Here is a 22883-nt window from a genome sequence, read left to right on the forward strand (position 1 = left end):
GTGCACGTCTACCCTGTACCAACACAGAGCAATGTACAACAGTACAAGCAATCAGTACAACCATAATAAAGCTGTGTTCTTCTATAATTAACCATGGCATACATTCAATTCTACAAATGTGAATTTAATCCAATGCCAAACATGACACCAAAATTCAGTTAGTTTCAAAGTGTGATATGATCTTTTCCTCTAATTTGAAACAAAAATCTACTCTTAATGTCTAAAGTTTCAACTTTTTAAAATCCACAACGCGTTGACAACCGAGTACTCACAACTCGGCTTTTGTTTCTAGGTCTTCCTCTCCAGCTACCTGTTGTTCGACCGGAGGACTAACCACCTTCTCTACTGGGCTCACATCTTCACCTAATATTTTTGAAGTAAAATCTCTTGCTTCCAAATCAAGATCTGGCCACTCTGCTACAATCCTTCTGGCACCCTGAATTCAACAAAACATAGTACAAGTATTTAATTTTATGCATGGACGTGATATTATATTAAGTTACATAACATATGAGGATTGATATCAGAATGTATTCAAAATGATATATTATATTAATTATTAAGTTACATAGCATATTATATAATTATGTAATGATTAGATAATCAACTTTTTCAATTCAATTTTTTTAAAAATGAAGAAAAACTGGATTTTATTAATCCAAACTGTTGACCATTGGCAAATATTAATCCCAACAATATAATTTGTGGCAATCCCAACTTTCAATTTTGTTACCAATAACTATCTCAGTCAGCACAGATCATTAACTCTGTTAGTTTTGTACTGTAAACTTGTATGAATTGACCGAAATACACGCTAACAAATAAATTATTAATACATACACAGCACCATCTCACACACACAATGAGCATGCCCATTCCGATCACCTCCATTTCCAGCTGGAAATCTGGTGAGACCACCACCTGCTAGGAGGGTTATGCACATCTGAGTGGGTGGCCGGAAATACAGGTGGTGGTCTCGGAATGGCCTCGTTCATGGACTTTGTGTGTTGCCTGTGTGTATGTATAACTATAATATAAATATATTTAAGGAGTATTTGTTACTGGGGGTATTTTGGTCTTTTCATGCAAGTTTACAATACATAACTAACGGGGTTAGTGGTATGTTAGATTAGACTGAGATTATTATTGGTAAATAAATTAATAGTTGGGATTGTCGCATGTCACATTGTTAGTTGGGATTAATATTGGCCAATGGTCAATAGTTTAGATTAATAAATTTCAATTTTCCAAAAATGATACATAAAAAGATTAATTACATGGACGGTCCTTCTGGTTTAGCCATATTGCGACTTTGGCCCTCAAGTTTCAAAAAATACAACTTTAGACCGAACTGTTTAAAAGCGTGTGGTTTGGCCATATTGCAAGTTTGGTCCTAAATTTCAAAAATGACAACTTTAGACCAATAGTCACCGATATGGATGTCCGTCCAAATCATCCGTTAAGTGCCACCATAGGGCACTTTTTGTCAACTCAAAATTTATGATTGTGAAAATATGTGACATTTTATCCAAACATTAAAACGCCTTATTGTGACTTCACATCATCATAATCAGTTTGAAAACCTATTTCCAAATGTGTAAGTATGACTGACCTGAAGTTTGGGTTCTTTTGTCATTGGATTGTTGCAAAGATCGATGGTTTTAGCTCGGGCTTTTGTTGAGTTGCCACACCAAGATTCGCACCATAGCCATTCTTGTGGCAGTGAAAAGATTGGTACCGTGTGTTGGGCGTAGTTTGGCAGATCCTGAAAATTGACGAGGATTTAACAAAAAAATAAGTATTTCTAAAAACGGAAATAGAATGGAATCAGTCTTGCGAATAAGAGTATATATAGCCGAACCACTTGCCAACTACTCAAGACAAGCTTGTGAAAGATCGAATCGATCCGTGCTTAAACAGGCTTGATCCGGAGCTCAAGCATAAACAAAGCTCGTTAATAAATGAGCACGAGCTTGCAAATAAGTTTTACTGAACATAATAATATAATACACAACTATTACATATATAAATAACTAATTAGGATTAAAAAACTAACCAATATATATTACAAATTTAAAACTATTAATATATATGATAAAATATCTATATATGCATATTAATTAAACATTTAATAAATAAAAAACAAGCTGACCTGATTTGAATTCAAGGCTTGAAACGAGCTGAACTAGAGCCCTGTAAGCTCGTTTACGCCTCTACTTGTAAACCCAATTGAGGATCTTGAAATCTCATTTCTTGTTGGTATATACTAATACTTTTTTATAGACGTAGCAGAATGAGCGGTTCATGTGAGTTGGATAACGAGTCATGTTGGGTTGACCCGAAACACTTTTTATCCAAACTATTACTCTTTTATATAAAAATAAATGTAATATACGATTACAAAGACCGCACAATTTTAATAATAATTGCAGCTTCTTGAATAAAATGTTTTTTTAATGAACTTTTGGAATTCGACCTGTTTCCTTTTTAGCAAATTATTTTCTGTTTTACCCGTTTGAACCGATGGAATTGAAAAACAGAGAAATATAGGTGAACTTGCACTTGCCTGATCAAGGTTAGAAAGACTATTTGGATCTTTGCTAAGTGTTTCATAGAACACCCTCAAATTATCTCCCGCGGCAGTTTCCCGAAACTTGATTAAATCAACCACGTACAACGCACTGCAGATCATAAAACACATTAAAAGTTTTTTCATTAATCTTAAGTTATATTCAAAATAGCGTGAATATACCCTAAAGTAAAAATGATCATACCTAATATGATAAGGTCTTCCTCTTAAATGTTCCTTCCAAAAACCCTAAAATAAAATTCAAAAACGTTGAGGCGGTATATAAAGGGGCAACTTCATATATACTCCTTCAAACTTGGGAAAATATCATATGTATACCCATGCAAACTAAAAACACCATATATGCCCTTACAAAAAGTAGTTAAATAATCAAATATACCCGATTTGTAATAAGAAATTTAATTTATGACCATTTTACCCTAGTTTTTCTAAAACTTTAAAATTTCATATATGGCCATCTTTAATTTCAATTTCTTTTTATCTACCCATTTTTTAGCTTAAAATTTGTTCATTCCCATTCGATTGTTCAATTATCTGCTGTCGAGAGAACAAAAAAGTAGAGACGATGGTCCGGTTTGCTTGCTTATCGTCGATGTAGCTCAAATTCCAAATAAAAAATAGGGTTTAAACTTTAAACAAATGTAATGGAAAGGGGTCGAAAGTTCATTAAGTACAAAATCATTGAAGTTAGGTAAATATGACATTTTTAGTTTTGGCTAGGTATATATGAAAATTTCAAGTTTGTAAGGGCATATGAAATTAATCCTTATTCAATGCCAAAAATCGTCCATAATATTATCTCGAGAAATATATAAAAGCTTACTTGTTTCCAAAACCGAAAACCGTCCATATCGCGATTGTTGTCACAAAAAGGGGTATAAGCAAGTGGTCTTCCTTTCAAATTCATGTCATAAAGTTCTCCCATGTCAGCCCTAACAATCTGATCCGCGTCAACAAAAATAACCTATGAAAACATAAAAATACACATAGTTAGCCTATATCTACATGTATTACTGTTTTTTTGTTATCAGTATATACCTTTTCAAGAGATAGAGGGAAAATGACATCAAGAAATAGAATTTTATATGCCCAAATAATTCTTTGTTTTTCTTTTTGTTTATGCAACCAACTCGGCCATTTATATGTAACCAATTCATACTCAAAACCGTATTCTTGCGCCATATGTGGAATCACATCCTGCACGAACATGACAACAAGATATAAGTTTTATAAAAGGTTTAAGAAATTAATAGATGAAATTTTTGAAGAACCAAACCTTAAACTGCGGTGAAAGGTAATTCTTTATAAACCAGAATTTCACGGGCCGTTGCGTGTTTTTCAGAACACTTAAAATCATGATTTTCAAAAACCGCTCGTACCTGCATAAAGCACACAACAATTGACTTTAGAAAAACTAAAGGTGGAAATTTCGACCTGTTAATTAATAAATGGGTCAAAAAAATGCTGTTTATAAAGAGAAGGGTAAACGAAAGAACAATCCAAATTCAAAAGGAGCCAAGATTTGGGGAATGAATCACTCACAAGTGTCCAGAAGCAATCGAAAATATATTAATCGTTTTACCCTTGCGCCCATTGGTAACATTATCCTACACAAAATATATCATATATCAATATGTAAACAAAAAGGTAAGATTTAGAGGTGAAGTTAAGAACAAAACTACAAATTACTCACCGATTTAGTGCTCAAACTGTTCTTCGTGTGCCCGTTACCACCAATGAGCGAAGACGCCCATTTCAAAATATTTGAATTCCAACTCTCTTGATCACCCTGCAAAAACCAACAATTTTAATTCATGATAAAGGGTTTTATAAAAATATATATAGAACAAACCTACGTGTTTCCTAGAAGAATCTTCATCATCGGAAGGAATCAAAAGTTTTTCATGTTCTTTTCCCTTTTTCTTAACGACTCCAAGATGAACTGGTTTGCCACGTAAGTAATCAATGGTGATGCGTTTTGTTGAGTGCATTTCGGGCCCGTCTTGCAAAACGTAGAGATCAGAGCTTCGACCCGGTGCTAATTGTAGGTACCAGACACCGGGTGACACTTTCATTTGCCAATACCCCAAATTAGCCATCACGAGTGTATCAACCAAATGGGGGTTCATTTTGGTTCCTAATATCATTTGAAGGCCTCGTGGGGGTTCATGATCCTTCTCCGAGCAATGGCCTGGTTCAAAATGCATAAGGGTCAAGTTGATCCACAAATAATGCATTAAATATATTTTAATAAAAATATTTATTAAAAGTTTGGATTTGGGTAATGTCTAATCTCTAATGGGTCAAAAGACTGAAAACCGGAAAAAAATCTGAAAACTGAACCTTATCCGTAACCAGAAAAACTGAACCAAATTGTGAATTAGGTTTTTGGTTCAGCTCCTAAACATATCCAAACTGTGATATCAGTTTTCAGTTCGGTTATCGGTTCCTCTAATCGTGTTTATTCGGATAATCAAACCTGACTCAATTGAGTAAACGAAATAATATAATCAGTTTAATCAGATAATCGAACCGAATAAATCGGTCTAATCAGTTGAATTATGTTCGTTTTCAGTTCCAAAAATAAAAAACGGATAGTCTGATACCCAAACCGATGAGCCAGCCAACAACAATATATATAAATATTTGTTAAAAATAACAAGATTACCAGTAAGAACGAGAGCTTCAAGTTCAAAAACTGCCTGTAGTGTCCTTGTGTCACCAAGATTCTCAAGTAATATATTGTCAAGATCATGGCTGAAATACCCATAAACATAAAATCAAAAAACAGTTCACATGTGAAACCGCAACATCGCAAATAATAGTGAGAACTTACACTGCAATAACAGGTTCAACAAGCCAAGATTCCGGAACATCAAGATTCATTGTTAGCGTTTTCGATAGTGGCATATTTGCAAAAAATGCTTTTGAGCCATGAACAGTTAAATCAGTGCTACTAAAATCATCCTGAAAATATACAAAAATATAAACTTTCATGTCGACTATATGAATGTTAAGTTAAACAACAACAAAAATCTGTTAAATGGACTTTACCATTGTTGGAGTAACAAATCTGTAGTAATTCTTCAGTGGAAGATCAACAAGGGAACTCTGCCAAGACATTGAACAATTTGAAAGGATGTTTTAGACATTCGACACATCGTCAAGCAAATATTTTAAGCTATTTGCAAAGTCAATACAATGTTGTACAACCAGAGAGATTCCTGTATTCATTTCTTGTATAACCAGAATTTTCCAAACACAAACAGCTAATTATCTGATATGTAAAGGGTATTTTAGACATTTGACACATAGGTGATCCATTTTTTTAAACGAATTGCAAAGTCAACGCCATGTTGTAGAAACGGAGAGATTATATATTAGGGGTTTGGATCAAATACAAATGAAATTAACGTGCTAGTTGTGAGAATCAAGTAGAGTAATTATGTGATTACATCATAGAGTAATTGAATATTACTCTACTTTTATATATAATTACTCTACTTGATTCTCACAACTAGCACGTTAATTTCATTTGTACGTTAACTTTCCCCAATATATTAGTGTCTTAACTCTTAATTCTTAAATAACAAAAATTTTCCAAACACTAAAACTGCTGATTATCTAATACTTACGGGTATTTTAGAGATTTTAACACAAAGAAAAATCATTTATGCAAACTAAGTCAACAAAATGTTGTGAAAACTGAGGGATTTTTTGTGTTAGCTTCTATATATCCCGAATTTTCCAAACACTAACAATTGATTATATGATATCTGAAGGGCATTTCTTTAAGCTATTTGCAAAGTCAACTCAAAGTTTTTATAAAAGAGATTTTCTGTATCAGTTTCTTAGAACCAAATTTTTCCAAACACTAAAACAATTAATTGATCTGATATTTGAAGGGTAGAAATTTTTATACGACTCATAAATGAGATAAAAAAACACTAACCATCGGATTAAACACGAGCCGCATGCTTGGCTGGCTGCATTTTGACAGTATCCGAAGAAGTGAAGATAACTTTTGACCCGAAGAGCTCAAGGGGTCAATAACAGCATCTATATGAATTGTGGAATTTTCACTACCAATAACAACCGCACTGTGTTCTGCACTCAACATCTCAAAACGAGCACTTTCTGAGCTTCGGTCCCGTGAAGAAAGTGAAGATGTTACAGACATTATTATATCACTCATGAATTTACTGCAAAAATTATAAATGAAACAAAAGGTTCAACTTTATATGCATATCAAGATAAAAATAGTTGAATAAAAAGAACTCTAATGTTATTCTGTGATATATGATAGTGGTGATAATTCCAACCAACTTACTAGTTATGATTTGACTTGGGTTATAGTTTATCCAAAACAAGTCAAACAGGTTGAAAGTTGCCCACCCCAACTGTAATCTAATGTTTAAACACCCTAAATCGATTAATTCTTTTATAAAATATTGTACATCAGTTAGTTTTGGGCTCAAACCGAATCAAAAATCAAAAACTTGGTTTTAGGGTTTTTGTCAGTTTTCACAATGGGTTCGGTTTGGTATTGGTTTTTTAGTTATACCATTTGGGCTTGAAATAATTGGGCAGAATAAAATGGCCCAAAATAATGAACTTGGGCCTAATTAATATTTTCTGTTGACTAATGATTGATTGATTATTACACATTTGGACCTAGAACTTTTGAGCTAGACCTAGACCGTTTATTAATTTCTTATAGATTACTTACAACCAATTTTTTCGGTTCCACCTGGTTCAATTCAGTTCTTTATTAGGTGTGGTTATTTCAGTTCAGTTATTTTGGTTTTGTGCACGCCTCTAATGTATATATGTATATAGAAACAGAAAGTGTGTGTTAGCAAAGAACCTCATAAGTGTGTCAGGATCCACATTCTCCCACGTGACCTCTTCAATGATATCAGCAACATGCTTTATTCTTTTCTTAAATTCCACAGATTCAAGAAGATGTAAATCTTGGCTTAAAAATGTTACAGAATCAGGAACTTGAACCACCTATCAAAGGGCAAACAAGTCAATTATAATTAGTGGGATCCACATTCTGCTAATAATAGAACTAAAGATTGTAGAGATGGAACATACCTTTCCATTGGTAATAACTGCATTAACGCCTTTTTCAACCCCAATGTGTCCATGTAAAAATTGGCCCACCTGCACGTTATGTTCACAAATGTTAATAGCAAATTAATAATATGACCGATTTACCCTTAATTTTTTTTTAAAATATGGTTTTTATACTGCTTTTACAATTGCACATTATACTGACAAATGTTAATAGCATATTAATAATAGGACTATTTTTCCCTTTTAATTTTCTCAAAACTATAAAATTTTTATTTTAAATATTTTTCACATCTTTTTACTGTTGTGTTTTTGTTTTTTACTTTTTGTTTTTACATACATTTTTAATACTCCTTTTCCAATTGCACGTTCTATTGACAAAAGTAAATAGCAAATAAATAATATGATCAATTTACCCTCATATTTCTTAAAACTTAAAATTTTTCATTTTACTCATTATTAACCCATCTTTTTACAGTTTTTTTTTTGTTTTAACTTTTTACATTTTTTATACTGGTTTTCCAATTGACTCGATATTTTTACAGCGACTTTCATAATGGTTTTACTGATTTTCCAATTGACTCAACTGAATAGTATTTTTAAATATCCCAACTTTTCCATATTTCTAGTGATTTCTAAAAACCTAACTGTATGTCACATTTATCAAAAATATAAGGAAAAATTCCAAAAATAAGCGTTTATGAAAACAAATTTCAAGTTTTAGGTGCCATTTGAAAATAATTTCAGAATTAGGTATAATAAACTAGTCGTGATGAGTATATTATGATAACACACGAGTAGTTTGTAAAACCAATTAAAACTTTCCACGTGCCCTTAAACTAACAGTAACGAGCAGGTTCACTAATCATTTACTCGCACGACTATATAAGTTCCATGCCTTGTAATCAACGCCCACGAGTAATTCATAAGTCCTTTAGTCGCGACGACTAGTTTACCCGGTTTACATTCCCTACACGAGTAGTTTATTGGTAGTTAATTCGTCACGACTAGTTTAACTTACAATCTACTCGTCGCGACTAAAGAACTTATGAATTACTCGTGAGAGTTGATTACAAGGCATGAAAATTATTTAGTCGTGACGGGTAAATGATTAGTGAACGTGCTCATTACGGTTAGTTTAAGGACATGTGGCAAGTTTTAACTGGTTCTACAAGCTACTTGTCACGACTAGTTTGGAATTTTTTGCAAATGGCACCTAAAACTTGAAATTTGTTTTCATAAACACTTATTTTCGGAATTTTCCCAAAATATAAAGCGTAAAGATGAACTTTTAAAGTGACAGTTTATGTAATATTGAACTTTTAAATCAGTAAAAACTGCTGTGAAGTAATCGAGTCAGCCAGAAAAGCAGTAAGAATGTTACATAACCATCCTATTTATGCCATTTAAAGAAAAAAGAAATTAAACCGCAGGCGCATACAACAAATGATTAAACTTCATGAAACAAATTATAAACTTTCTTGTACCTTCTTCATATGAGCTGTAAATTTTTCAACAGAAAATTCCGAAAGTGCAGACATAAATCCTTTAGATTGTATTCCATTTGCATCAGCAAGTTCAGAAATCTTATCCAGAAGAGTTTGACTGCTTTGAGTAGACCCGAGCATGTACTCGTTTGCATAAAATGAGCATAGTAGGTCCAGAAAGTTTAATACTTTTTTCTTGTGACTGACAATACATCAATAATCAGATATATTCAGTCATAAATGTAAGAAAGAAAGAAATAATATAAACACCTTACCTATATGAAGAAGCTGTGATTTCAAAAGCTTTCATGAAGATGAAACTATGCGAATCAGAAGCAAAATCTGAATTAAATAAAAGAGTCACTCGAGCATTTGCAGAACCTGCCATCTGTGAAGAATGGTGAGTGTCTTTAACAGGCAATAAAGATTATTGAAACACTGCCTTTATTGGTTTCTTTCAATGCGAATTATTCCATTGTTTATTTCTTGTTACTTAGTTATGATGCAATTTTCAGGGTATCTAAGTCATTTGACTAATAATCACAGTTCCAAAAACTATATCTGGTCAACTGTAGTTACAGAATATAGGGAATATTATGTGAATGTCAGGATCAATATAGTTGTTAAACCAGGGTTGTTCATAAAGCTTGCAGCTAGCTCGAAGAATCTCGCTCAACAAGCTGAGCTCAGTTTGTAAACGAGCCGAGCTGGCCTGATTGGTAAACAAACCGAGCTGGTAGATGAGCCTGATGAGCTGGCCCGGTCTGTAAACAGGACAAGCTGGCTTAGTCTGTAAACGAGCCTAGCCCGAGCCAAGGTTAGCTCAACTCGGCTCGTTTAAATTAAAGCCCAACTTTTTATATAAATCACACACAAACATAACTTAAGACTGCATGGCATTTTTATCAAAAGATATAAATAAAACATTGAAAATTCTCATTTGGCTCGTTCAAATCAAAACTATAACCCAAAATTTTGTATATATAAATTACCAATTCTGTAGTTTATTAACTTCGCATTATGATTTATGTGTATGTCACAAATACTACTTTTAGTTTTTATATGTATCATTTGAGTGGAACTTTACCAGGGATGTTTGTTAGTTTGTTTCTTTCATGTACACCATATCAGAAAATATATATTTGTTAGTTAGTCAGCTTGACGAGCCACGAGCTGGCTAGAGCATTGATGAGCTGAGCTGGAGCCAACTTTTCAGCTCGTGAAGCTAAACGAGCCCGAGCCCACCCTGACTCTACTCAACTCGTTTATAGCCCTGACGGTACCAACAGTGTTTATGTGATTCAGCATTTTGCCTATATGTTACGTGCGTCAAAGGCTAGAAGTATAGTTATCGGCTAGAAGTTACGTGGGTCAAAGGCTAAAACTTATATGAACAGAACCAAATATATAAGAATAGTGGTCAATAACTTTTACCAGAAAACGTATTCCCTCATGGAGTAACTTAACCCCTTTTCTTGATGTGACATCAACCGCAAGAAGATGAGTCACTGGCTTCAAATCATCAATAGCTGGAACACAATAAATAAGAATCCAAATAATTAAAAGTTTATAAAATATATTGAATTTGTAAATCAACTTAAATCTTACTTCCAGCAGAGTGTAAATATTCAACATTATTTAGTAAGGATTCATCTCCAACAATTGATGAGGTCAGTGAAACAAATTTAGACTTCGCCTTATCTCCAACAATCTGTATTGTGTATATGACATGGATTTAATAAACTCCGATAAATGAATCAAAAACGGAATTATATAAATTCAACTTAGTAAAGATGAAACATGAACCTGTGGGTTATAACGCTGAATACCGCTTTCAGATAAAAACTTGTCGAGAATGTCGGTACGAGAATTTATCTGACCATAATAAACTTGTTCCTGGATCCTTGGAAGCTCATCGTTCATAGCATTCATTAAAGCCTCCTAAAGTAACAAAACCATATAAAATTAATGTATTACAATAAACTACGATGTGTGTTATAATATTATCATGACGTTTCATGCTTGAATGCTTGATCAAATTTGACATGTTTACTTTAGTTAATTTATCTTCATTTAACTCGTTTGAGATAAAACGAAATCCAAGTCGACCCATTCAAAAGTAACCGAGTGAAACATTATTTGTAACAAGTTTGTTGTGTGCCACAATCTAATTTGTCTCATTCACACATTCTCCATGCACACATACAACACAATCATGCAACTCTCTGTTTCATTTACTTTTGTTTAATAATATTAGTAGTGGGTAGTTTTCTTTAAAAACTGGGTAGTTTATTTACATGTTTAGTTCTTTTCTTGAAGACTTTACATAAAGCCTAGTTTAGACCGTAACATGGATATTAATGAATATTATGTTCAAATTAAAAATATAAACATACATAACCACCCACTATCGCATGTGTTTAATAAAAAGTAACATAAAAAGAGAGTTTTATCATAGTGTTAAACATAGTTTTTTTGTTATACCTCGTCATAATTGTGGACAAGACCGTTCATCAAGAGGGAACATTCAAGCTTTGCTAATCCGAGCTTGAAAACAAATAAGGAACTCTCTTGAGAAGATTTGAGAAAAGATTGATCCTTTTCAAGCTTTAATAATGTATCTTGAGGTGGCGTTTTTGCCTTTTGCCTGCAAAACATATACAAATTATTTTTTGGTACAAAGAATAATTATATAAACAACAGTTATTAAACTAAAGAGAACTGTCACAACTTACAATACTGTTTCTACAAATGCTCCCTCCACGTGGTGCAGCGCAGGTGCATCTTCTTCTCCTGAGTCCATCCGCAATTTGTTTACCTAAAAAAGTGTAATCAATATATTAAAAAGGTCATGTTTTATTTTACAGTTTGGTGAAAAAAGTGATGTGCGTGTAACAAGCGCATACATTGCTTAGAAATTCAAACGCTTTCAGCATCCCGTGAGTTTCTTTGATATGAAAGAATAGCCGAATAGTCTGCATTTCATTAGAAAACACGGTATTGATTAGCGAATCAAATATTACATAACAGAACCATGAAGCACAAAAAAACTTTATAAAATGGTTACTTTTTGTGTTTTGTGTGTACATATTATAGGGCTGTTCAAAAAGCTCGCTCACTCGACTGGTGGCTTGCTCTTTGGTTCGTTTAAATTAAAGCACAAAATTATACACACGCACATATTTATTTGTAACTTAAAGCCGTATGAGATTTTTAATGAGAAAAATAAAGAATAATAACTGTAACTTCTCTTAATAATGTATAAAGTATATAGCCCAAAAATTTATATATATATATATATATATATATATATATATATATTATGGGTTTGGATCAAAAACAAATAAAATTAACGTGCTAAACGTGAGAATCAAATAGAGTAATTATATATACAAGTAGAGTAATTATGTAATTACATTATAGAGTAATTATCATAGAGTAATTACATAATTACTCTACTTATATATATAATTACTCTACTTGTTTCTCACGTTTAGCACGTTAATTTCATTTGTACGTTAACCTTCCCCTATATATTATAACTAAAATTATAATATATACAGATTATGAATTCTGTAGTTTATAAATTCTGCATTGTATGTTACAAATATTACTTTTAGTTTTTATATATACCAATATGTGTATAGTAAAACTTTTTAAAGAACTTTCAAAATAAACGAGCCAGCCTGATGAGCCATGAGCTGGCTTGAGCTTTTGACAAGCCGGGCTTGACTTCAACATTTCAGCTTGGTAAGATAAATGAGCCGAGCCCACCCAGGCTCAGGTTGGCTCGTTTACAGCCATAATATATACCATATTTTTATACACATTATTATTGAAAACTTGAAAAGAATCTACGGTTCCATTTGATTCAAGAAAATATGTATAATGATTCTTGACTAAACTTATTATCTTTAATAATTTTTCTAAAGCATGAACAAAATAGATATTAAAAAAGAAAGAAAATAAGTCGTCACCAAGCTTGAGAGATCTTCGCTAATTTCACTTTCAGTTGGAGGGAACTCTCCACCATTTGCCTCAAGTGTCTCAATCATTTTTGTAGAATACAATATCACTCCAAACCTTACGGGAAGACTATTCTCAAACATAGTGACAAGATTGTCAACAGTCTGCAAAACAAAACCGACCGTTTTAAAGTATACATGTCAAAATAACCACCACTAAATATAAAGAGCATTACCTCAAGTCCACAAATAGATGCAGGATCCAACACATAAACCGCATGAAACAGGTTCTTGCGAATGTAGCGCAATTGTCCCGGGAAAACAGGCATTAAAAGCTATAAAATTAAAAGAATCTCATTTTTGAACTTGTGTGAGAATTAAAATTTATAAGTAAGAAACTTTCGAAATATATATAAAGTGTTATACCTCATTTAGGTTACTCCGCCATTGCTTGTACCTAGAATCCGTCTCTAAGTTATTAATATACTGAACGTGGTCAGACCGGAAGTCAACACGAAATGAATTGGATTCAGGAGGAGGTAAAGTTGACAGAAGCTTCCGAATTGTTCTTGAAGGAATCTGGAATAAGTAAAATCAAGTAAATGTGATTAAATTAAAAAACTATTAATCATTTTATTGATGGTGAGGAAGAATGAAGAATATTAACCTTTAGTTTTGTGTATTGATCGGCTAAAGATAATTCTTGATGGACCATGTCAATTAACCTTTACAGAAATAACACGAGTTTTATAAGCACAGAAGATTATTTGCTCCAAATTAGAAGTGGAAAGATGTGCGGGTTGGACAACAGGTCAACGCTTTGTTCTGGTCAAAGCTGGTTTAGTGTGGGTTGGATTGACCCAAAACACTTAATGTCCAAACTTTTATATTCTTTCAATAATAATCTATCTTTTACATAAATGGTTTACATTTATGCATTAAAATTACACTTTGGAGAACGTTCAACCTAGGGCTGTAAACGAACCAAAACAGGTCGGGCTCATGCTCAGCTCATTTACAAACCGATAGATCCAGCTCGTTTATCTTAGAAAGCTTAAATGTTGAGCTCGAGCCCAGCTCGTAAAAACCTCGAGCCGGATTGTGGCTTGGCTAACCAACTTGTTTATCTTTTTTTAAAAATTTTTATATTTTCATATCGATGTATATAACGCATAATGCATAACGATTGTTAACTAATCTAATACTATAAAATGTATGGTTTTAAATACATTAAAGTTTGTGTTATCATTTTTGGGTTATAACCTATATATTAAATTCAGGCTTTCAACCCTTTGACTTGTCTCCTACTATGCTACTTATTATTATTCTAACTATTTGACCCGTTCAAGATAAAACATAACCCAAATCGACCCATTCATAATCAAACGGATTAAAATTTCCACCTCTAATTGGAATTAGTAATAGAATGGGAAGAAGCATTACAGATAAAGGTCAATATCTTCGATATCAACTAAAGCACCATTGAGAGCCATTAATGATTTGCCAGGTGGGATCATTCGTTGATTTGCAAGTATTTCATCCTTGATTGAATCTTCGAGCTACATTAAATATAAAAAAAGAAACTAATTTAATTCACAAAACAACATATCAGAGTAAAAACAGTAAACAAAATGGGTTAAGTAAAGAAAAATAATAATTTAAAAAAAAAACATGCCTTCATACGAGATAAGTAAGACACGACACTAGGGAAATTTTGATTGATTATTTGCATCGAGTGAAGAGGGTCCGATGCGTGAACAATCTTTTGTATAGTTTGATGCCCTAAATCTGTTAACAGCACAAAGACAAAAAATAGATAAATAAATAAATAATGAAGACCAAAAATAAATGTAATATTTTTTTTATTTAAAGATAACTGTATAGCTACCCTTCAATTCCCACACGTTAAGCGTATCAGATACAGTGGACGACAATAGAGAATCCCTAAAAGCCATTATTTCAGAGGTCAATTCTGGTTTCCTTTCCTGCATTAATAAAGAAAACATAGTGATTAGCTCCAAAATCCATTCTTCAAACGAATGATAAATGTAAAATATTTAATTGATCATGCTTACATTACATGTCAAATTTGTTTTTGTTTTTTTATTACTTTTTGCAGTAGAAATTGTTCAGTAGTTTTAACTTAAAGTTGATATTATGACCAATCAGCTATGAAAATTAAAAACGCAAACTTCAGTCAGTTTAGGTTCATTTTTAACTTTTCAATAACTATTGTGTCAAACACGAATACACAAATTATATCATTTCAATGATAATAAAAGTATTTTTGAGCAAATTATTTAGGTGGATTAAAACAATAAAACTAAACTTTAGAGAACTTTCAAGTTTCTACCAAATCATTTAATTTTTTCGTTTTAGTTTCATTTTTTTTACTCCTTTAACCTGTAAAAGGGTTGAGATTGACAAGTAAAGATGGTCTAAAGGTCAAAGATAATGATTAAAGAACACGGAAAATAAACAAAACTATACACAAAAATACCAGAATTTTAGAAAAAATGAACCCTCTAACTTCTTGGCTAAGATCTTCTGTGTGAGGATCTTCTAAAGTGACACCTGCATTTTCAGTTAACGGATCAGGCATCCAAATTTAAAAAAAAAAAGATAAAAACAAGAAAAAATGCAAAAAAAAGGCAGGTAAAAACTATTTAAAAATCAACACCAACCTTTCTTTATTTCACTGTCATCCATGGCCTTATATTCCATGTTCTTTAATGCAAGTTCAACACCATAACCGCCCAAATTCAATGGGTCACGTGTGCCAACCGCCCCACAGTAACCACTTTTTGATTCACAGCCTGAAGGCAACACGGGCCTTACAACATACTTTACTTTCCCCTGTGAATTGTGTTAACTTATCAAAATAATGCAACCAATTGCATAATAATTAAAAAGAAAAAGATAGTTTTGATTTTTAATTGGACCTCTTTGGCTGCTTCCGCCAAGGTTTTATGAAATTCTTTAAAGCATTCAGTCCCAAGAGCTCCATATAATATAGCAATTGGACTCCCAGTAGATGAGTCAAAGTATACATGGTCAAACTCGAAAAGCTCAGGCTGCTGAAATATATCTCCATCTCTATGGAGTAGATGCCATTAACAAAAAATAAATAAAAAATAATAACAAACTCGAAAAGCTCAGGCTGCTGAAATATATCTCCATCTCTATGGAGTAGATGCCATTAACAAAAAATAAATAAAAAATAATAATAATAATTTTTATAGTGATATAATTAAGAAACAAGTACCCAGTAATATAGTTGTTATAATGATATATATAAAAATTATAATATAATAGTAATTGATATAGTAATTTAATTATTATATTAAAAAATAAAAATAATATAGGTACCAACAGAAGTGAGTCGGTACTTATAACAATAATGTGGTTGACCAGACCCACAAAGACTTTTTTATCCATTTTCATAAGTAACTATTACAGCAGATTAACGGGCTAATTTCAATTGTAAAAACAATTTTTTTACAACAATAGTTTAAATATATGCATAAAATGTTTAGGACATTGTATGCATTATAGGGAGACTTTAACCGACTTTTAACATGTTTGAGCGATTCCTTTTTTCTATAAAGAAAACTCTATTCCCGTTTATTACTTAATACTTATGATTAATTTATATACATTTGCAATTTTTTCTAGATATTTTTAATTCAAAATAGTATATATAACATATACCATTTAGATATATTTATCAAATTATCAAAATATATATATATATATATAATTATTATACATATATATGCATAATAAATCAAATAAAAACTATATAATATATAAACAATAGGCTCATTTAGCCTTGCGAGCCAGCTCGGGATCGTTTATTAAACAAGCATAAATTTATGCCCGAGCTCGTTTAAGCTAAAATCGATTAGAGCTTTTAGCGAGCCGATCTCGAGTAGCTCACGAGAAGCTTGGCTCGTTAAGAAATATCCATCCCCGAACATAATGAATCCAACATAGCAATTTAAAACCTTATAATGTTTACACAATTTCTTAAACTCTCAACAAGGAATACAGTTAAACGAACTTACTTATGAGGATCACGAAGCCACAACCGTAGATCGGCGACATCAAAAAACAAAGTAGCACCAGTATCCACCCAACAACATTTCCCCCCGGGACTTCTTGGATTTACACCTACAAGCAAAGGATCAGCCTTTTTGGCTTCTTTGCCTTCATTTAATTCCCCATCAATAATATTAATATTAATGTCATCAGATAACGGATACGAAGAAAGAGATTCTTCTGCTAATTGTTGATAAAGCACTAATCTTGGTGACGAAGAACGAAGAGTAAGTGATAACTCAAACACGGATGCCAGCTGTCCCGTCACAAGCGATTTTCCATAAGTTAATATTTTCTGCAAGCAATCTTTAGCGGTGTAATGATCGGCGTTTTCACTTTCGTTGTTAAGCCACGCCTCAATGAATTCCCAGAAATGATCTTTCCATTCTTTAGAGAGTAATTCTCTACAAAACATAATAATAAGAAATATTAAACGACACATACGTAGATTTCAAAGACCGTCCCACCCAAAAATAAGCGCACTAGTGGTCTTTCCACTTTTTTGACCATTTCTACAAATAGCCAAGGTGTTAATTATAATTACAGAAACAACATTATTATGATAATAATCTAAGTATTTGAAAATGACTAAAAGGTTGTATGCAATAAAATAGAGTTTGCTTGACTGAACCCATTTGACCCGATACCCTATTAGCTACTTTTTATATTTGGTCCATTTAAGATAGAACACAACATCGGTTGACCGATTTGGCATTTACAAGTAAATGGGTCAATAATGCCAGATATAATAGAAAAGATATTGCTTCTAAGTACTACTTTATTGCATGCAATTTACCACGTGAATACTTGGTTTTAAAATGTGTGATGCATTATGATGCGTTTTGATCCAAAAAGCTGTTGCGTGATACGCTCGCATCGCATAAGGCGTTTTTTATTAGAAAGAGATTAAAAAGAAACTATTTATAGATAATACTTTAACTTGTTAACTTTTAAACAGTAAAAGACAAGAAAAGGAAATAAATGAATTCAAAAAAAGCTATAGTACCACCAAAGACGTTTTATGTACAACCAAATTAGTCTTTAACTCTATGTGTATAAGTAGTCAATGCATAACTTACAAGTAATCTATGCAAGAACGCACTTTAACATGGAAATGTGTGCATCAGACTGCATCGTGTGCATCATGCATTATACGATTTACAGTGCATCATGGAATTGCATCGCATTGCTTCACGTGATGCAACATCATCAGCGCATTATGCGCTTCTGATCCACGCATTTTAAAAGCAAGTGTGTTTGGTAAAATTTAAGTTACCTCAGATAAAAGCATTTAACTTTTGGAAAGATCAAGTATTCAACTTTGATCCTGTATAGAACTTTGTTTTTTTATTTGTTAAAGTCCATATTATAAACCTACTTTCCAGTGCCAGTGCCAAAGTGTTCATTTTGTTCAGGGTGCAACTTAAGAAAAACTTATAATTGCTAGTAACCGGAGGTTTGTAAAAAAGTGACAAGAATTCAATCAATTTATCTTACATTGATATTGATCATTTGCAAACTTACAGCAAACAACAAAGTGAAAAAAAAAAAAAAAAAATCTTTTTTCAAGAAGATAATTAAGGTAGGTACTAAACAACAACATACCCAGCTTCAAGAAGTAGTGATGTACCAGGCCATTTAGCCCTCAAAGCAACTTGCACATTCTTGGGTCTTCGGGTCTCCGAATACCCACAAACCATTACACAAATCAATATCAAGATCACAATCCAGAACCCGGATCTGATTCTGGTCTCCATTTCAGCTAATCGGATCACAAATTCACAACCCACCAACAAAACCCATTCAAGATTTCAACTTTAATTCAATTTGGGGGTTTTTGAGTAGAGTGATTGTTATGTTAGGGTTCTTGGGTTTTGAGTCAATATTATAATACACGTTGTATTCTAGTGTTCATAGTCCACGTCTAATATTTGGCATGGCATTGGATCATTGGGTGGTAAAGATTGTCTGACCTATTATCCCTATTACATATGAAACATATTGAGTGGACAAAATGGTAATTTACCAACTTTAAGACGTTTTAAGACGAGACGCTGTTAAATTTAATATTGGTAACCAGGCTAGCTACAATTCCTCCTTAGGCAAACGTTAATTTATGATCTCCGGTGACATTTAAGAGCCAGACAACGTTCCTTTATCACCACCTTCAATTGAAGGTCGTTTCATCTTTCAACACGATCAATGAATTTATGGTGATCAATCAATTGATTTCTCTTCTCGAATTCGTCCTTACATTGTCAAGTCATCCCACATAGTCGCAGCGGCACTTTCTTGCAACCGTGGCTCACAATAGCTACTCGACATATTAAGAGGTAAATAGATTAAAGTCTTAATTCACAGTCCTCTCTCATTTTATGGTTTATTATGCATTTTCATTGATTTGATTTCCTGATTTGGTTAGAACTATAGACGATTTTAGAGCTTTTGATTTTGTGATATGAAGTTAGCATTTTCTTATGTTTTGGGTTTTAAAATTACTCCTTTAACTAATAGTATTTTGCTCGATTGATTGCAAACATTCAATTTTGGAGCCATTGGAGTAATCTTTTGGTAATCTTAGATAAACCTCTTAAACATTTCATGAAGATAATAATATTTTTTTTATATAAAACACTCTATTAAAGTTCATGCTATCTGCTGATAGATTAGTTAGAAAACATGGGACAGCGCAGCCAAATTATGAGAGAAAAGTATAAATTAGTGTCTATATTTCTCAAATATCATATTTATGTTAAGTATATGATAAACGTTTTCTGGTTTTTTAAACCGTTTTGTTTTGTATCACTAGAAACGACGCGGGTTGCATAATCCGGTTACCAACTTCGGTTGGGTGTACGCCCCCAGCGTTGACGCAATCCACATTCCCCTGGCACAAACCCCCGTCATTTTAGTTTGGTTGTTTTGATAGTTTTGTAAGTGTGACAGGCAATCACTCTTTCACCTAATTTCAACTATTTTTGGTTTGATTGCTATTGTATAATTCAATTTTAAATATAGGGCAAGATGATTAAAGTTCTAGCTTGGGAGTTTGCATGGCTCACTCTTGATACTCAGGTATAATCTTTAAAGTCTCACATGATTAAAAAGTAGGCATATATCAACCTCAAGTTACTTATTTGCAATAGATGTTTATTCTTCTTATGTTATATTGTCGGGTCGGCTACCGCATCTCTCTTCTCACGGAATCTTCTTATACGTTGATACACGAGTTGGACAAAGAGAGGTAGGCAAAGGGAGAAGCGGCCACACCCAACCATATCAGGTTCTAATTTCCCGTACTTATCTTCCTTTCCTTCCTTGTCTTGTAACGTATGAAGCACTAGACTCAGTCTACGGGAACCGGCTTTACTGGTTGCTTTCGATTTGGCATTCTCCTCCCCTTCCTGCTTTATTGGCGTTAGAGATCTTGTGAAAAGTCCGATTGACTAATGGAAGGAAGCGAAGCTGTTTAAGTAAGAGTTAGCGCCTATGAAAAAGAGATTTGAATCGCTTTGTGGCGGGCAAGCTGTGATCTTATTCCTAACTTGGGATATGAAGTAAAATAACATCACTCATTGGCAAAGCATGAATTAGCCTTCGAGTTGTGGCTTCTTGTTCATCTTTTACTATCTGACCTTTCATTTCAGGTTCTCTTAGTCTTCCTTGACCCATTCCTCTAGAAATTTTAATATAACCTAATAAGAGATCGATTACGCGCATCATCGCAGAATTATTTTATTGGAAGGAATTAACTAACTAGCGTAGCTGACAAGGCATGGCATGAATGGCAGGATGCTAACTCGATTCGCCCTTGCCTCTACGGGATTACTACCTTATAAAAAAAATATAAAGCACCAAAGGTAAGCAGTTCCCAGTCGAAAGATAAAATGATTCTTAGCAGTTAAACAAGCGAATGTCAATTTTTTCCCCTATCGGTTGACTGGCTTCCCAGTGTCATCATCGACCCGCTCCTGCACATCTCATCCTTAGTGAATAAAAAGGGGTGCTTGTGCTTCTTAAGTAGCATTTACTTACCTTCTTCATCGAAGGCTTCCATTGATAAGGAACTGTTCTATCTAATGTGGCATTATCACGTGTGGCAAGTGTTTCTGCCTCATCCCCAACCCGATGGCTATAGTCAAGCAGAAAAAAAACTTATCTATTTAGTAGCTGAACCAATGTAACATCCCGAAATTTCTAAAGTAATATTTAATATATTATTTTGTCGGGTGAAATAAACGAGTTAGTGGAACGATAATAATAATAGCAAAATATGAAGACTGAGTAGGATAGTTAGATGGGATTAGATAGGGACCAAAAGGAAATATGGGCCTTCGGTCCATGGGCTTAAGGGAGTATAAATACCCCCTTAAACCCCAATCATTCCATTCCATCCATTTATCCATCCTAATCTCTACACACCCCAAAACACACAACCCGAATCAAGATCCAAAGGCGAGGACCCGAGCTCGTTGGTGCTAGATCGTCGTGACGAACCAAAGCAACAAGACCAGCTCGTGTTCGTAGTTCGACTCATTTACGGTACGTTTATATCGAGAACTTGTTCGTTTAGGTTTGGATTAGTATAGAAATGATAGATCTGTGTTTGTATGGTAAAAACGAATCCAACAAAGCTAAACTTACTGAAAATGGTTACGATTTGATGGGTTAATCGATTGATAAAAGAACCCGTAACCTATATGCCTAAATCGCACCCTTTAAACATCGATGTTAGGTCAATTTGATGGTTGGGGTTTGTAGGCGCTGGTCAGACGATTCCGTGGATACCTAAATCGAGTTATTTGGTTAAGAAACGAAGATGATTAAGGACGAACAGTAGCTGCAGCCGACAACTTCGCCTGCAAGCTAAGTTCGCCTGATGAACTTCGCCTGCAAGCTAAGTTCGCCTGATGAACTTCGCCTGCAAGCTAAGTTCGCCTGATGAACTTCGCCTGCAAAGCTAAGTTCGCCTGATGACAACTTCTCCTAAAAGCTAAGTTCGCCTGATGATAACTTCGCCTAAAAGCTAAGTTCGCCTGATGACAACTTCGCCTAAAGCTAAGTTCGCCTGATGACAACTTCGCCTAAAGCTAAGTTCGCCTAAGGTTTAACTTCGCCTAGAGTCAAGTTCGATTAGAAAATAAATTAAAACGATAAGTAAAAGTAATCTAATACTAGGCCACCAGATTAAATCAGGCGAGTATTGATACGTGTAACTTATACAGTCAGCCGAGCTCAGTTAAAGAAGGGATTTACAACTATCGGAGGAAGAAGCAGAGTTCAGGTGAGTTTCTAGCCCCATTTCCTTGTTATGTTTTCGGGGCTGTGTGCATACTCGATGTGAAGTGTGAATACACTTACCTTAAGTGGTAAGTGTATGCTATAGATGTTATATGAGGTATATATTTTATAATGCTTGTCGGTACGTGAACGATCTTCGGATATTGCACGTATCGCCAAGGATAGTAAATTCCAAGTGGTTGATAGTGTGTATGAATGTTATGATGTGACTTGTTTATTACGTAAATACTGAACTGATATGAAGTGTGATATAGGCAGGTAGAGGTAGAGTGTGTTAGAAGTGGCAAGAGTCTAGTAAGGGTGTTAGTGGCATAACGTGAGCGCGTGATAGGGAAAGCCTGTACGTGCCATCGTTATTAT

At 33.5% G+C, this 22883-nt stretch overlaps 1 protein-coding gene across 1 annotated transcript; it reads right to left on the reverse strand.

The window, feature by feature from the left end:
* Positions 1-34: 34 nt before the first annotated feature.
* On the reverse strand, positions 35-18998 carry LOC143606198 (UDP-glucose:glycoprotein glucosyltransferase-like). The gene is made up of 36 exons (XM_077082048.1): positions 18828-18998; positions 17189-17626; positions 16064-16217; positions 15806-15977; positions 15622-15695; positions 15010-15106; positions 14797-14909; positions 14565-14680; positions 13789-13846; positions 13548-13700; positions 13358-13456; positions 13134-13286; positions 12063-12131; positions 11892-11974; positions 11641-11803; positions 10963-11097; positions 10765-10867; positions 10591-10685; positions 9432-9544; positions 9157-9358; positions 7691-7759; positions 7458-7603; positions 6543-6792; positions 5645-5701; positions 5427-5557; positions 5259-5347; positions 4447-4781; positions 4284-4379; positions 4133-4197; positions 3867-3969; positions 3629-3787; positions 3414-3554; positions 2775-2818; positions 2567-2681; positions 1613-1765; positions 35-436 (listed from the first exon to the last, which is right to left on the reverse strand). Exons 1-36 carry the CDS (start codon positions 18977-18979, stop codon positions 269-271), a joined length of 4863 nt encoding a protein of 1620 aa, XP_076938163.1. The 5' UTR covers positions 18980-18998; the 3' UTR covers positions 35-268.
* Positions 18999-22883: the final 3885 nt, after the last annotated feature.

This window comes from Bidens hawaiensis, unplaced genomic scaffold (genome assembly GCF_021521415.1).
Source record: "Bidens hawaiensis isolate Kalapana, Puna unplaced genomic scaffold, B.hawaiensis_p1.1 tig00073506_1, whole genome shotgun sequence".
Lineage (NCBI taxonomy): Eukaryota > Viridiplantae > Streptophyta > Magnoliopsida > Asterales > Asteraceae > Bidens > Bidens hawaiensis.